Source organism: Stegodyphus dumicola, chromosome 10, assembly GCF_044657685.1.
Source record: "Stegodyphus dumicola isolate Sdum_Otavi_A_Nest chromosome 10, ASM4465768v1".
NCBI classification, from domain to species: Eukaryota; Metazoa; Arthropoda; class Arachnida; order Araneae; family Eresidae; genus Stegodyphus; species Stegodyphus dumicola.
The window spans coordinates 33,122,973-33,140,642 of NC_140777.1; the positions used below are offsets into that span (position 1 = coordinate 33,122,973).

The following is a 17,670-nucleotide window of genomic DNA, read 5'->3' on the forward strand; positions in this document are numbered from 1 at the left end:
CAAGTATAGCACACAAACTTGAACATTCAAATAATGTCAATAAAGTTAATGGCAGTGCGAGATTAAAGTTGATTAAAATTACTTTACTTTAATCAACTTTAATCTTGCACTGCTATTAACTTTATTGACATGCAATATGCATTTAAGATTATTTGATATCGATTTTGCTTTTCGAAGGAAAGATCCATATAAATTCTTTCATAAGCTCAAAGAGAAATTTTTCTAAAATAAACACCAATCTATATGTATCTAGATATATATATTTATCTGATCCTCTTTTATAAGCTTAAAGGAAATTTTTCTGAAATAAACACCAGTCTGAGTCTTTATTTTGCTTTTCTTTGCAACATATAACTGCTCTGATTCATTTGAGCATCGAGTCTACATGCTTCCAGAGAATACCATGCATTAGCTATGCAGCTTTTTACATCTTGTAAATTAGATGGAAGAGGAGAATATTATCAGATGCATCTTTCTACCATATCCCACACATTTTCTATGGGGTTAGGATTGGCCAGAGAAGGTGTTGTAAGTCAGACTTATGTTCAGTGAACCAGTTTTGAACACTTCTTGCACGATTTACAGTTGCATTATCATCCATTAAGTATCTGTCACCATCAGGGTAAAAATGCAACATTGCAAGGTGCATTTGATTTGCCAGTATATCTAGGTATCTCTAGGCTGTTTGTTGACCCTCAAGGAATACCAGGGCACCACTTCACGACAGCAGAACGTGTCCCATATCATGATACTCTCACCAGATCCTTGCACAGTACGAGTAAGGCAAGATTGGCCTTCATGGTCTCATGGGGTTCTCACAAAATTCGACGTCTTCCATCAGCGCATAATAAGGTTTAGCATGATTCATCCAACCACATTACCCATTTCAATCCTCAGATGTCCAGCATCTTCTTTCCCGACACCTTTGCAAACGAATTCTTGCATCTCGAGCAGAAATAAGTTATTTTCTCACCGGCACCTGACTTTGCATTCCTATCCTCTGCAATTCTCTGTGCATGGTTTGAGCTGAAATCTGTTGGGAAGAGCCTTAGTTGACAGTCTGTGTCAGTGACAATTGCATAGTAGAGTCCCTGTTCTGCCATACAATTCATCGGAGATGCGGCCAATCACTTTCTTGGAAAACTGTGCTCAAACCGCAGTTATGTCTTCTAGAAAAGGACTGTGGGTCTTGATTCCAACTCTTGGAAACCTTTGATATGGCTACTTTTGAGGACCCAGTGAGATTTTCTGTCTTCGAAATCAAGGTTCCTGCTAAATGAGCACTAACAATAAGCCTTTTCTCAAATGGTGAAATATCTGTCATTTTTCCCATTTTACTTCATTCATCGGGAAAAGCACTGTTACACCTTACTTATACTAGCATTCTAACCACATGTAATCCATGTCATAAAAACAATTTGCAAACTTCATCCCCAGCACACATTCAAATGAAAATCTCAAAGGTTTGGATAGGTTACAGTTAGTGCATCTTTGGCTACTTACTTTGAAAGCTGAAGTGGTTTAAGCTCCAAAATATAATTAATTCACTCTAGATTCTTAATTTTAAATGATGTGGCTGTATAAAATTTTCAACTTTTTCCCGTTTTTAATATAAGTAACAGCTAATTTTCTGAATAAGTCTTCCCCAAAAGTAAGCAAATAATCCTACTGTATTTTGTAATAAGAAAAAAGTCCAATGTTTGTTATAAAATAAATGCATGTGAAAACTATGATTCATTTTTAGAATTGAAAATGGGATACAATTGTCTTTTTGGCATATTCAGAAAGTTAAAAGCAATGGAATTTTTTAGCATGAAGTGTCATATGAAACTGACTAAAATTTTTTTATTAATGATTATTGTGGCTTTTAATAATTTCTTTGTGTGATAAAACTGATTTTTTTTTCTTGTAATATATACATGTTGTAAATGTCTTGTTATAGTCTGCTGTTTCTTTTGAATGAAAAATTGTTATATTCTTTTTTCAGGTGCAACTCATGACTCACCTATTTGTTAGATTTTTAGCTGTGATTGTTCTTCCATTGTGTGTTTATCTGTTAATTTTTTATATTCATTTGAGTATTCTGACGAAGGCTGGACCTCATGATAATATAATGACTAGTGGGTTTCAAGCAAGTCTTGAAGTAAGACTTTTATATCTGCTTATTGAATTTATGTGATTTATTTATACATAATGATTATAATGAAAATATAAATGTAATTAGTGGTGGTGGAATGAACCTTTTGATGAAGAGAGATTTCTGGCAGTCGTAGTAGTAGACTGATTACCGTATGGTGACGGCATAACTGCATAGTAGAAGGATGAATGATTTGCAGAATTTATTTTTTAACATTCTTGAAAGATATTTTTTCCATCACTAAATTATGGCAAGGAATAAACACCCTTTGAGTTATTTATGATGCATTAAGTTTTTGAAACAATAGAGGAATTTGAGCAGCACCTAGACAATATTAGTTTTGCAAACCAGAACAGAGGTAGAAGCGAAAATGGGCAGGTATTCAATACGGAAGCTCACTCAGAGGAAGTTTCAATTTAAGTTCTGAATTAGTTATGCCATTATCATTATAAAGTCCCTGATTTAGAAATGACACATTTGAGATAAATTTTGAAACATTGCAGATGCTATGAAGGGGACATATAAAAATCTAAAGAAGAAATTTGTAGAACTATTGCTTAAAGAAATTGTGAACTAATTGCTAATTAAGTTAGTAATTTATTGAGTTTTCTTTTCTTAATTTATATTCTACATATACCCCCTTCAAGAAGAAAAAGGCTTGGAGAGAGAAAAGCTTTTCTAAGACCGCCCCCCCTTTTCTATAACTTTGCATTAGCAAATTAAAAGGAAAAAATTAAGAAATAATATGCAAGACATAAAATATCTACCTTTCTAATAATAAATTAACAATAGCCCTTTAACTCTGCTCCCCTCCTCATTCTAAAAATAACTTTTCTAATATAATCTTTACTTCTGGCTTTGTCCTATAAATCACTTTATTATAATAAATGAAATTTTAACTCAGCATCCCAGTATTAATCTCTTATGTATCTGAAATTTAATTCACTTCATATAAACATTGTTATAATGTAATTCAAAAGGTAATCATGCTTTGGTATAAAATGTCTTTCCTGGGCCTTCACACTTTTCCACTAGCTACAGCAATATATTACTGCCTTCAAAATGTGTATTTTATTGGATGTAAAACGTTCTTTAAGAACAAGCCACTATTGCATTCTTTAAGAACAAGGCACTATAGCGCCTCTTTGATTTATGTTGGATTAAATAAAACTTTATGCCAATAAAAAGGAAACAGTGTAATTCAGCCATGTCTGCAAGTTTCTGGTTTATGCATCCATATACCATGTCAAGTTATTATAACTAGCTTCTTTAAATTCTATTATAATTTAGTCTTCTTTCAATTTTATTACAATCAGGGCAAAACAGACAGGATATCGTTAAGTGTTGAGTACACCAATGAAAAATTCATTTGTCTCAACAAAAAATTTTGGTGTATCAAGCTGAAAATAATGCTCATGGTAAGTTAAGTGTGTGTACATCAATGGAAAAATTGTCTCAGCAAAAAGTTTCTGTTTATCAAGATGAAATTAATGTTCCACTCTTCAACATAAAGTGCATGTACAAAATAGATATGTGGATCTTCAAAGTAATGCAATTAGCCCATAACTTCTACTCTCAAAACATTTTGTTTAGTTTTTTGCTGTACTAAATATTTATTTTGTACCTGCATAATATTTTGACAGTCTATTCAAATCCTCGAGTACACAAGATGCTCAGTGACAATATTTAGAAATTAGGGGGGTATCCTGTCATGGTTTTACTGCGATATACGAGTGCTTAAAAATTCGATCTGAATGTTTATAATAGAGTGATTTCAAGGACAAAGCCAGATGTTTTTCATCTGCTTCAGCTGTACATGTAAACTAATAGAGATGTCATCAATAGAATAAACCATGCTTCTTTTGAATAATATGAAACTGATGAAAGTGCTATAAGTTTTCAACTTAGCATGATGCCTTTGATTTAAAGTTATATAGCTTTGATTTATGAATTTCGAAAAAGTATATTAATTGTTGTTTAAAAATAAGTAAAATGTAACAAGATTTTCTTTACTTTAAATGACTTTGCAGTTATAAAATGTGTGAGTAATTTAATGTTGTTATCTTGGTAGTAGTATATGCTAAATGTGTTCATAGCTTTGAAGTAATTTCTGTATCTAGTAGAGCAGTTAAGATGTTGAATGCCGTGCGCATTTTACATGGTTTGCCAATGGCACCAACATGTTTTTTTATTATTCGATGCATACTATGTTGAAATATTACCTACAGAAGATAAAGTGAGTTATGTAATCGTGTTTAATGCATTTTTCCTGGTGGGGGTCACTGCTCAGCCCCGAGGCGCTACAGACCATTTTTGCGATTTATTATTTAAATTTTTGCAATCTATTACTCTTCTCAAAACATTATAATAATAATTTATTATAATGTTTTGAATTATTATTATATTGCTGTAGCTAGTGATTATTATTTAAAAATTTATCTGTATCGATATTTACTCTAATTATATATTTTTACTGTTGATCGCGTCGGCGGTCACCGATGGCCCCCATGGCACTGTAGCCAAGTTGAGTGCCATCCACCGGTGACCCCCACGGCAGTCAATGTGTTAGGAATATTTTGTATTGTAATTGAATTACAAATTAATAACTTTTTATCATACTGAATTTAAAATATACGCTTTTTTATGAAAATGAAAATGAAAAATTTATAGTATTAGAAATGTAAATTTAAATAACTATTTTTGAATTAAATAAGTAAAGAATTTTAATATATTTTTCAGAGAATATTATTTGTAATAAATTATTATATTTTTGAATTATTTAAAAATGTATGTTAAGAATTTTATACTTATTATGAGAATGAAGTAAATATAGAATGCAAATTAAATAATTTTGAATATTAGCATACAAAATTATAAAGAAATGTGTATTGAGTAATCATATAGAAACTATAACAAGTATAATTTTGAGCATTATCGTAATGAATATTAAAAATTTTAGTAGTAACTTCAGTTGAATAATTGTAATGTAATTGAATATGTGTAATGTAATTAAAATATGAAATGGGTAAGAAGAAAAATAGTTTTAAGTTTTGGTAGATGTAGAGTATGTTGAGGGAGTACTGGTTCAGAAACAGAGGCCTGTTTCCTGTGTAATTTTTTTTTTTTTTAAAAATTCTCCATGTACAGTATAAACTGAAGGCTCCCACCTTATAATTTTTTCATAATGTTGCGTGTGTACGGGTTCATTAGGAAATGTACAAGTCCGATGAAAAATTAACAAAATTTATTATTATCACAACAAAAATGCTTAAATTTCCTCATATTTGTGCAGTATTACAATATCTCACAGTAGTTATCTTTTAAGTACTTAAACGTTCAAAAGAACTTAATTCAAAACAGCTAGAGAAAGCTAATCCATGAATTCACTACAGTCAACAAGAGCAGTTTTCTAAACAAACTCTTAAAACCACAACAAACTAACTACAACTGAATTGAGAGGTTTTCCTCTTTTTTATAAGATTTTAAATCGCGCACGAGAATTTTCTCGAAATCAAAGAGAGATATTTTTTTTATTAAATATTAAATGCACATGCTCTTGTATTTTTAGTTTCCAGCTTAGCTTTCTTTTAATAGTCGTCATGCGCTGCACTGCACGGGAAATAAATCAATTTAATTTATAATTGTACCAACATTAGCTATTTAAATACCAAATCTGTAACACTGTCCCATTCCGAAGGACTGCATGTCCCGGGCAGTACAATCACTGCACAGGAAGCCAAACTTACAACTAAGGCATAAATGCAGTGATAAAACATTACAATAACAAACAACATGAACAATAAATGCAATCAAATACTAAATACAAATAAAATACTAAATGCAAGTCAAATCAAATACACATTTAGAAACAAAAGGACCATGGTCTTACACTATTTACAATTATTTACACTATGTACTTTGGCCATAGTAAGGAGTTAACCTGTCGTAATGAACGACTTTAGGTTTAGAGTTCAAAGACTTACAGATCCAAACCACAACATCATTCAGCCTGTTTAGGACTGTGTACAGACCATCCCAAGATGATTGTAATTTTGGACAGAGTCCTTTCCGTCGAGTCGGATTCCACAACCAAGCCTTGCCTTCTTCATGGAATTGTTGTTCAGTAGCGCTTATGTTGTATCTGGTCTTCACTTTCTCCATCGCCAAGTTGACTCGCTTTCATGCAGAATGATGCATCTTCAAACTGGGGATGGGCATCTTGGGTGTATTCCTCAGGCGATGAAGGCGCATCCGTAGAGCGACCAAACAGGCGGTCACAAGGCAGATGATGGTCTTGACCGAAGAGCATCTGAGACGGAGAATAGCTGGTAGTCTGGCATTTCTTTTCGACTCTAGTATGATTTCAGCAGCTTTCTGAATAGGGTCTTTCACATGAGATGTCGGCGTTTCTAGGCAAGGATCCCTTTTGAGGATGGATAGTCATGTCGTCAGATGCGGAGAACAGCATGTTGTTTTTTAAGTCTAAGGAAAAATTGCATTTCCTTAAAAAGTCCAATCCGAGTATGCATAGATCTGTAATATCCGCCACATATGCTGTGGGACGGTAGGCGGCACTTCCGATCATGATAGTCACGTTTAACTTCCCAGCTATGTCGATCTTATCAACAGATGTACTCTGAAGGGTAACACAGGATGGCATCCAAATAAGTTTATCTTTAAACTGTTGAGCTAAATTCCTCAAAATGATAGTAACATTAGCTCCTGTGTCAATGATCATATTGCAATTAACTCCAACGATATGCCCCTTGATGGACAGTTTGTTACTGTTGCCATTCACTGTAGAAATCTTGAGCACTTTAAGACAAGGTTTTTCATTATCTGCAACCTCCGTTCCTTGATATGGTCATTAATTTGTTTCCTGCGTCGTTGCTGAAATATGGTCTCAAGTTTCATACCCTGGGGTGTTCTGTAATTCTTTCGTATGTGTCCTTCAGATCCACAGTTCCAAGATTTTAAGGTCGATTTCTTGTCACTGATATTTCATCTCAAGGCATTCAGTTGTCTAGTTTTATCGTCTAGATGAACAGTGACTTGATCCCTTGGCTCTTCGACTTGAGCTGCTCTGTTTTGGTGGCGGTCTCTACGAGTTGCTTGCTGGGCTGCTTTGAATTTCATGGTGTACACTAGAGCACTTTTTAAATCTTTAACATTCCCCGTTCATAGAGCCTTCTGTATTTCGGGATCCCAGATGCTATCAATAAAGTACTGCAGGGACAGGATTTCCCTCGTTTCTCTCGGGCACTCCATAAAGACGAAGTGGGACAGCCTTTCAACGTCCGTGGTGAGTTCCTGGAGGGATTCGGTGGTCTTCTGTTGATGAGATTTTAATTGAAGCCTGTTTTAGTCTTAAACATTTCTCGCCAAAGCGCAGCTCCAATGCACCGGATAGAGCTTCGAAGTCAAGTCTTTGGTTTTCTGGAAACGTCTGCAGGATATCTGCTGCGTCTGCTCTCAGAGAAGCGTCGAGATGACAGGCCTTAGTTTGGGAATCCCATCTATTCTAATCCGCAACAATAGAAAATTGTGTCTTATACGCTTGCCAGGAGGCCTTAACATCACATGTAGATAGTTTCAGACAGGGATGAGCAGGCATTGGTAAAAATTTAAAACCATCCGAATTGCTCCCTGCAGTCACTACGAATTTCTTTAAAGTATCCACTTTTTGGCAACTGCAGAAACTCTGTCATCAATTTGTTGTTGAACGGAACAAACTCTTCCTTCTATTTCTTCTTTGACAGAATCAACACTGTAACCTATTTGTTGTTCCATGGCCGAAATTCTGTCTTTTATTTGCTCTTTCACAGAAGAAACTTTTTCTTCAATTTGTCCAACTTTATTTTCAACCGCGTCTATTCTGCCTTCCATAACCTTAAATTTGTTTTCAATTATGTAAGTAATTTCCTTTTTCATTTCTTCTTGATCTTGCTTGAATGGCTTTGTACTGCATTTCGTATTTCATTTCTTCTTTTACAGCCCTCATCTCTCCTTTAACAGAATCTTCAATCTTTTCCTGACCAGCATCTATCTTTTCTTTCATTTCCTTTTTAAATGAGGCAAAGGCTGATATCAACTGCCTTAATTGTTCTTCCTTTGCTCTTGTTATTGGCATTCAAATCCCACTTCTGACACCAAAAATTGTTGAGTGCGTATGGGTTTGCTAGGAAATGAATGCACAAGTCTGATGAAAAATGAACAAAAGTTATTATTATCACAACAAAAACGCTTAAATTTCCTCAGATATTTGTGCAGTATTACAATATGTCACAGTAGTTATCTTTTAACACAAAATCAAAGAGATATATTTATTTACAAACGTTCAAAAGAACTTAATTCAAAACAGCTAAGGAAAAGCTAATATGCGAATTTTCTACAGTCAACAAGAGCAGTTTTCTAAACAAACTCTTAAAACCACAACAAACAAACTAACTACAACTGAATTGAGAGGTTTTCCTCCTTTTTATAAGATTTTAAATTACGCTCGAGGATCTTCTGGTATTTTCTCAAAATCAAAGAGAGATATTTATTTATTAAATTTTAAATGCATGCGCTCTTGTATTTTTAGTTTTCTGGCTTAGTTTTCTTTTAATAGTCGTCATGTGCTACACTGCACGGGGAATAAATCAATTTAATTTATAATTCTACCAACATTAGCTATTTAAATACCAAATCTGTAACAATTATACAGTACAAATTCCATAATCCGGACTCGTTGAGACTTCGGCGATTCCAGATTAGGTGTTTTTCCGGATTATAGATCATCAATTTAAATCTGGTAAGATGGCATGCAGAAATTATACAATTAAAAATATGAAACCGTATTTTATGAAATAAAGAGCAATTATGATCTAAAGAGTATCAAAATTTACAACAAAAAAAGCTTAATATTTATTTGTTTACTTTATTAAACATTTCTTTCATTGTAAGTTGTTTCGTTTTCTGTGCTAATACTTTCTCTTTAATTCTGTAAACAGACATAATTTCTTGTTCAGTTACAAAGTTCCACTGTTCAAGTCCTGTAATTGCTGTGTCAAGAATACCAACTAACTTGGCAATCGGAATTTTTTCGTTTTCAATAACCTCTCTGTCACTTTCCTCACTATCGAAAGCACGCATGCGTAAAGCATACAAGAAAAAGTTTGTGGCTTTGAAGTCCAGATTATAGATCATTCCGGATAATGGACGTATGGATTACGGACTTTGTACTGTATAATTATTATTTTATTTCTTTGTTTTATGTATAATGAAATGTGGTTTTTAATTCTTTTATGCATGATTGAATGCTTTAGTATAGTTCACAGAGACCAGTTACTGTATATAAGAGGAACAGAGACCTTTGTAAGTAACTGCCAGAGCAGCTCTTAACCACTGGTGAATTAATACATCAGTCAGTTCAAGTGGATTTACCCAATATATGGTTACATTTGTATTTAGCTGTGGGGTCTTCCAGTTTTTTAATAAGAAAATTAGAAATGTAATAACAGTTAAAATATAAATTACAATAATGAAAAGCTATCTCTGAAAAAATATAAATGTGTGTACTATGAAACAAAAATTTTGGACTTTCATAAGACTTTAAAATATCATAAACGTTTATATTTTTTAGTTATTTAAATGATTATTTTGGACAAAATTTTATTATTTGTATTTTTCAAATTATTTCTCTTCAATTGCTAATGCTTTTTTATCTCTTAAAAAGGCTTTTCTGTCGCCAAGCCTTTTTCTTCTTGAAGTAGGGGATATGTAAAATATAAAATGTCTACCTCTCTAATAATAAATTAAAAGCCCTTTAACTCCCTACCCTCCTCATTCTAAAAATAGCAAAGTAATAACTCTTTTGAAAAGTGATCGGTCATCTAATCTCTAGTATGCAATGAAATCGTAACCCAGCATTCCACTATTAATCTGTTATGTATCTGAAATTGAATTCCCTTCATGTAAACATTCTTGTAATGTAATCGGAAATAGTCTTTGCTGGCAATCTTCCTCTGTCAGGTGAAAGTCAAGGGCCTTGCGGGTTTCCACCTGCTCATCAGGGTTTCTGCCTGCTCGTCCACCTGGTAGGACATCTTCAAGTGGGCCCAATTTCAGGCTACAGGCTTCTATCCAAAAGGTTATGGATTTGCACAAGCTCCTTTTTGATTAGGGTTAAACTGGATTGTTTATCGGAACATGGATTCATTACTTAAGATTTCACAGCTACCATTGAGGAACTCTTTCAGAAAAAGAGTTACGCTATCACAGTTAAAGAAGACAGGAAACAGAATCTTCTTTAGAAAGTGTATGAAGTGCTGATTGCAGCTGAAAAAGATATTGAATCATCGCTGGATAGTTCTGAAAATGATTTCCCAACTACTTCCTCAGATGGTGAATGAAAAATTAGCAAATGAAAATGCATGAAGAGCTCACCCAACAAAACAAACTCTAATGAAGTAAAAGAAATACCTTTGAATCAGGAAACTGATAGTTTTGGCATTGAAGCAGAACAAAAACCTAGAAGTGACTGCACCGTCAGTAAATGAAAAAAGGGATCATCCTGTCTTCCTGCTGGTTCACAACCTAAGCCATCTGAAAGATTTTGTTCACATGAACAAGAATAATGGACACACAAATTCCCAGTGCAGACTTAACACCAAATGCTAATGACAGTCAAGGAGATAGTTCTAAAAAAGGCAGAAGCTTACCTGCAGTTTATATAAATGATAAAAAATTCAACTGAGCACAACTAAAAATCTTATTTTCTGATCACAATATGTCAGATACTACTGACTTTACAGGATATACTCAGAAGAACGGGTTCAAATTTAAAGTTTCAAATGCAAATATACATAAAAAAATAACTGGCCTGCTTAATGAAAATGATGTGAAATATCACTCCTTTATTCTTCCTAGGGACAAAAATCTTGAGGTCATTATCAAGCACCTTACTTTGGATACAGATCCAGAAGAAATTAAGATGAAACTCATTGATGGAAATTATGAAGTTACGTTACACAAATGTTACATCGCTTTAAAAGAGAAAACTAAGAAATGCACTCTTTTTTCTTGTCACATTACCAAAAATGAAAAATCTAGAAGTATTTATGAAGAGAAAAAGTTATCTAGACTTCTCATGGAAGTTTCCTACAAAGGCGCACTGGTCGTGTACAGTGTTTCAGATATCAAAGGTTTTATCATTCTCAAGTTGCTTGCAACAACAAATTTTTCTGTGTCAAATGCAGATTGAATCACGATTCTAGAGAGTGCTAAAAGCACAAAAATGAACCAGCCAAATGGGCAAACTGACAACCTTTAAATTATGCTGTGTGGTCCATTTAAAGGTTGAGAAAAGTAGCCAAAACAAAATAAAAATGATCAAATCAAAGCCTATGGTGCTAGGTTTATCATCAATAAATCCTTTGGGAATGCTCTTAAAACAATCAACAGTACAAGTGCTAATATTATTGCAGAAGCTAAAAAGATCTTTGGTGATTTTAAATGCTTGGTGAAGTACCTTGAAAGCTCCAGCATACAACTCCTAGCTCAAGATATAAGATCCAAAGGTAGTCCAAAAGTATTAAATGCAAATATTTCAAATGAGCAAATTCAATATGTGCAGACCAATCAAACTGTGCTTTTAGAATTGCATGCATTTAGAATAAAATTGATGAATACTTGAACAAACAAAATGAGAATTCATCAATTTAGAACAAAATTAATGAATAATGACCAAAACATATATATATATATATATATTTTAATTCAACAAACCTGTTCCTGTAATAAAGAAAGCTAAATATCTTGGTATCATCATTAACCAGAATCTTTCTTGGACTGCACACAGTAATAGTGCATGTAGTAAAGCTTTTGGAATTATGAACAAATTCCTACCTACCTGTAAGTGGAAATTATTCCAACCTCAGCCTTCGTGTTAAGCATCATATCTACACTGCATGTGTATTTATCCTGTTTTGTGTTATGCTGCCCCAGCCTGAAATATAGCTACAAAAAATCAAATTCATCAGCTTCAGACAGTGCAAAATAATTTCTTACATATAACGACCGATTCAGACCATCTTGCTTGCAATGAACTCCTGCATAAAGACTTAAAGATCAAAGAAATTGAAGACTGCATTAAAAACACTAATGATAATTTTTTTAATAAGTGACTTTGTCAATTATTTGCAAGTTTTCATAAATATGAGATTCTACAAGAAGATAGAACCATCAGGCATCTCTTGCTGCTCATTTTAACACAGACAGTGACCAGAACTTAAGCACATACATCAACCTCAGTGGTAGTTGTATCACTGTATTTTCTACTTGTGTGATTTTCTTTGGATTTATTGTATGCTTATTTTGTAACTTGTACTATGATTTCATGTAATATTTCAGGATTTTGATATATTTTATTCACTGGTAATTATGAAATTTATTCCACCCACTCCAGTCTGTTACCAGGATTTTTTCTGTTTTTACAGAAAGTCATATTTTTTCTCCGTTTACTTCGACCTTTCAGTTTTTTTCCTTGCCTCCAGTTCTTCTCAAGATTCCCACATCGAGAATTTCATATTGTCATGTACCTCAGTGCATTATTTTATAGAGCTTGCAACGCTGCATTAGTGCAATAGTTTGGTCATAAAGCGTATAGCTATGCCTATGCCTATCTCACTCCCTTCTCTTTGGCCACTTTTTTGTTTGCCTCTCTTTGCGCTCTTCCTCTTCACTACAGCAACATGCTGCTTCTTTCAAAAAGTATATTTTTCAATTTTATTGGATGTAAAACATTCTTTAAGAACAAGGCACTGTAACACTGATTTGATTTGTGTTAGATTGAATAAAAATGTGGGCCAACCATGAACAAAAAGGAAGCAATTGAATTCGGCCACATCTGCAAGTTTCTGGTTTATACATTCATCTACCATGTTAAGTTATTGCAATGAGCTTCTTTCAAGTTATATATATAATTGTTTATTTATTTATTAGTATATTTTTAATGATTATTTTATGTTTATTCTTATTGCATCTTGTGTAATCTGTAGTCAGTTATTGCATCTGTGTATGATTCGTTGCTTTATTTATTGTAGATGTAACTTTGGGTGCTTGTGAAATTAGCTTAAGGAAAATTGGAAATATATACTTCTGATCCACGTCAGGTCTTGGTGACATATTGGAAACTTTCAGAAAGCAAGTTTTAAGATTTTAGGATCTGTTTTGGAATGATGTTCTGAAATTGCTGCTATTGTTTTGTTTTTCGTATAATTTCCTTTTGTGTCACACTTCTAGGAGCTTGAACCATTTGAGATGTTTCTTATTGGTGGCCAATTGGCTCAGGTTGCTGAACACTGATATTTTATCCTGAATTCAAAATCTGGTAAATGTACTTGCTGCATGGAGTTTTCTTTATTTTCTTTACATTTAATTTAAATAAAACCAATTTTCATTGTAAACTCCTCTGCAAAAAAAGGTAAATAGTCATTGTGTGTTTTGCCGTAATTTATTAATTAACCATTTGAGGGTTAATCTGCGCTTCTGTGGTTGTTAGTTTATTTTTAAATGATTTCAGTCATTAAATTTGTGAGTAATTTTGTAGTTTATAATATTTGTGTTGTATTGAGGAGAATTTCAGTATTATTTTTCTGTTCTCCTTCCAGAGTTTTCAGTTGTTTTTTCCATCTAAAAGTATTATCACTTGAAGCTGCAATAGAAGTTCAAGTTTTCTTTTTATTGAGTCTAATTAGAAATAGCCTAATTATACCTAATTATTGAGCCTAATTATACATGAATAAAATTATATAATTGTATTTATTAATTAACCATTTGAGGGTTAATCTGTGCTTTTGTGGTTGTTAGTTTATTTTAAAATGGTTTCAGTCATTAAATCTGTGACTAATTTTGTAGTTTATAATACTTATGTTGTATTGAGGAGAATTTCAGCATTATTTCTCTGTTCTCCTTTCACAGTTTTTAACTGTTTTTTCCATCTAAAAGTATTATCACTTGAAGTTGCAGTAGAAATTCAAGTTTTCTTTTTATTGAATCTAATTATAAGAAGATCTTGAGGAACCATAATGTATTACAAAATGTATATGCATATTGAAAATGCTCTATGCTTTGTGATGCTGGGTAAATCATTGAATATGTATTTGTACATAAATAAAACTATAAAATTGTATATATGTTCATAAGTGATGACTCTGTTAAGGCAGTGAATTAAAAAACTGTGAGAAGAACATTATAATTGTTATACTGAAAAACATTTTGCGAAACCTACGAACATGGAATTACTGTGCTTAATAGTGCTGTCACCAGAGACAATTGTATTATCATCATTATTAGTTGTCTTATTGGTACTTATTTTTATAGCTTCCATTACTTAAAGAGACTTCCATTATTTTCCATTAAAAGAAAAGTAAAGTTATAATTTTGAAGTTTGTATAGTAGAAATCCTTGGAACAAGAAAATGTTTTTGATGTATTAAAAGCAATCACAGAAATATAACAGCCACAAACTATGTGTGAAAAGTAAATATGTCTGCTGTGCTAGTTCTTAAATTTTTTTAATTAAAACTTGGCAATAATTTTGGTACCATTTAAATAAAATAATGAAGAAGGGCTAATGATACCTCTTATTGGCATCTCTCATCGTCATCCTCATCATCTCATATGTCATCAATAATACATCTCATCAGTATCATCACCTCTCATCATCTTGATAATTAATGCTTGAATATTTCTAGTTATTTTTATTAAAAATTATAATGCAGTAAAAAAGTATTGGTTATTCCATATTAGGAATTAAGTTCATTTTCTGAGTAATTGTTGACTGTTAGCAGATATTGCATTTTCTGAGCATATACAGAGTAAGATAGCATTCATTTTCAGCATTTTATTAAAAATATTGATAAATTTCTATAAAATACAAAAAATGCTCTCCTTTTGTTTCTAATGAGGTATTCACGCCCCCTTAAAAAAAGCCATTAGATGTCTTAAAAGAAGAATTGTATTAAAACTGGGTTTACCCACATCTTAACTGTATTTCTTTTCTATCCTTTAATCATGTATATTTTATTTGTTTAGAGAAATATATCATTTATCTTTTAGGGTGGTTTAGCTTCCATCACAAAAGGTCAACCACTAGAAGTAGCGCATGGCTCTCAAATTACGTTGCGACATACTCATGGTAGAGCTTGTTGGCTTCATTCACATCCTCATGTATATCCTTTGCGATATCCCGATAAAAGAGGTAGTTCTCATCAGCAACAAGTGAGAATGCAGTTAATTTTATTATCAAGTATTTCATAAGTTTATGTAAAGTTTTTGGTTGTGTGTTTTTGTAACTTCAATCATCTTGACATGCTGGATAGTCAGTAATTATACTTTTAAATTTAAATTTAATTGACATCAACTCCTAAACTATGAAAACTATTGTATTATAATTTATGAAAAGTACTTTAATCGCACATTGTTCCGATTGCTGCACGAATTGCTCCAGACTGTTTTTATTAAAATGACCTGTTAATGATGGAAAATGTCAAATGATTTTGACATTTTTGAGGTAAGGGATGTAGAAGGAGATAGACAGTACCTGTTCTAATTAAAATAAAAAAGGAACCTTTTTTATTATTTTAATTAATAAAAGGCATAGTTTATATGTTTTGTATTGAAACATTTTCTAAACATATGCTATAAAAATTAAATCTGAAGTTAAATAAATACATTAAATGAAAGGCAGAAGGTTTTTTTTTTTTTTTTTTCTTTTATCATTGAAACTATGTATGTCTCAATGGTGAAAGTACTTTGGGTTCTGTATTTATGAAAGTGCTCAAGTGTGTATAACTCATTAAGCATACATGTGTATCTGATGATTTAGTATTTGTGTTAATTTGTGTCTGCAATTAACCTTATTATACATATAATAATTTCATTTTCATAATTTACTTTGTATGTATTTATAATATAGTTTCATCTTTACTTTTACCAAATTTTTATGAAATTTTTTAGGCTTAATTCTGTCTACTTAAAACAAAATTTCTCCAATGTATAGTTACTAACTCTGTCATTTTTATTCCTCTGTGTGACATGGCTTTTTGAATCAGCTCATGAAGACCTGTATCTAAGCAGCATTTACCATAATTTAAGGTTGGTAAGCCGTCCTGGTGTATATGCCACACATATGATAATTCTTTTTAAAAAAAAACTAAAGTTCACCAGATGAGCCACACCACTGTATATGCTGCAGCAAAGCACTCCAAACCATGGCATTTAATATTCCTTTATTCAGTAATTCCTTTCCATATTGATATAATCAACATTTATAACATATACAACATAACTATGAAATGTAACCTATAAATAAATAAACATCTTACCTTGAACTTGCCAAAAACAAACTTTGATTTCCAGTAGATGTTATTTTTTCAGGTTGGGTAAACTTTGCTTATCACCATAAAAAACGAATATGAAAATTAGATTATCAAACAAAAATTTATAATTAATATAAACTATATTTATTTGTATAAAAACCTCCAAATTTGACTCATTAGTGTCAGAATTAAATAAACTTAGTAAATGACCATAAAGATCACTTTCATCATTCTGTTCTAAATCACTTCTTCCAGTGTTGCTATTGTTATTTTCAATTTTTTTTTTCAATGATTTCTGATACAATCGTATCAGCTCGAACTAATTGCCATGCTTTATCAATCCACAGGGCAACTTCTTCCTACGAAGCTTTTCTCATCAGTCCTGAATTTGTGAAGGAATGAAGTCTGTTTCACATCCATTTCTTCCACTGTTTTCATAGTTTGTACTTGAAAATTCTATTGATGGTAGGATCCAGTAGTTGTAAAATTTTTGTAAGCCTACCTGGTATCATTGAGGCATCCTTCGCATTTTACAATATCCATTAAATGGCATCACATTAAATCCAGAATGATGAGTCTCGAAAGTAGAAAAAGGCCTTTTTTTATTATTTTTCTTTCCTTTCTTTTTTTTCCTAATAAACTTCTGTCAGTCAAAGACACATCAGTTCTTCACATATTCATCCTTTTTTTGTTGGTGCAAATAATGACACTTTTAGAGAAGGTTCCTTTTGGAACTGTTTATCATTTGAAAATTATCGAAGGAGGTTAACTTTGCTCCATTGGTCGCACCACCCCAAACAAAAGTAAGTCTTTTGATTCCCATTGTTAACGCAGAAATAGTTTTTTCACCCGTTGAATGAATATTTCTGCTGGGAGGACAATCAAAAGTAGTGGGCCCTGTATTCATATTAATTATTTTCCCACTATTAAAATTTTGTTCTTTAATTTTCTTAGATGTGTACTCCAAAAAAAGCTATCTTTTTTTTTCCCCTCCAAACCAGGCCACGGGAAGCTTCTGTCCAACTTTTATTTTGGTCCTGAAGGATAATTTCTTTTGTTTCATAAATCTGAAACACCAGTTGTTGAGCAATTGCTTTTGCTTGAAGGCAAAATATCTTAACTGCTGACACTGATAATCTCTTTTCTCTTTGTTCTGTGGTCACTTTCTCTA

General features: G+C 32.4%; 1 protein-coding gene across 2 annotated transcripts in view; it reads left to right on the top strand.

The window, feature by feature from the left end:
• The window catches only part of rt (Protein O-mannosyltransferase rt), a 118,227-nt gene that overhangs the window by 54,141 nt on the left and 46,416 nt on the right, over nt 1-17,670 (top strand). For both annotated transcript variants that reach the window (XM_085824856.1, XM_085824855.1), the window contains exons 9-10: nt 1,988-2,143; nt 15,238-15,399. In XM_085824856.1, the coding sequence (XP_085680982.1) occupies nt 1,988-2,143; nt 15,238-15,399 (318 nt within the window). The remainder of the gene's footprint in view (nt 1-1,987; nt 2,144-15,237; nt 15,400-17,670) is intronic.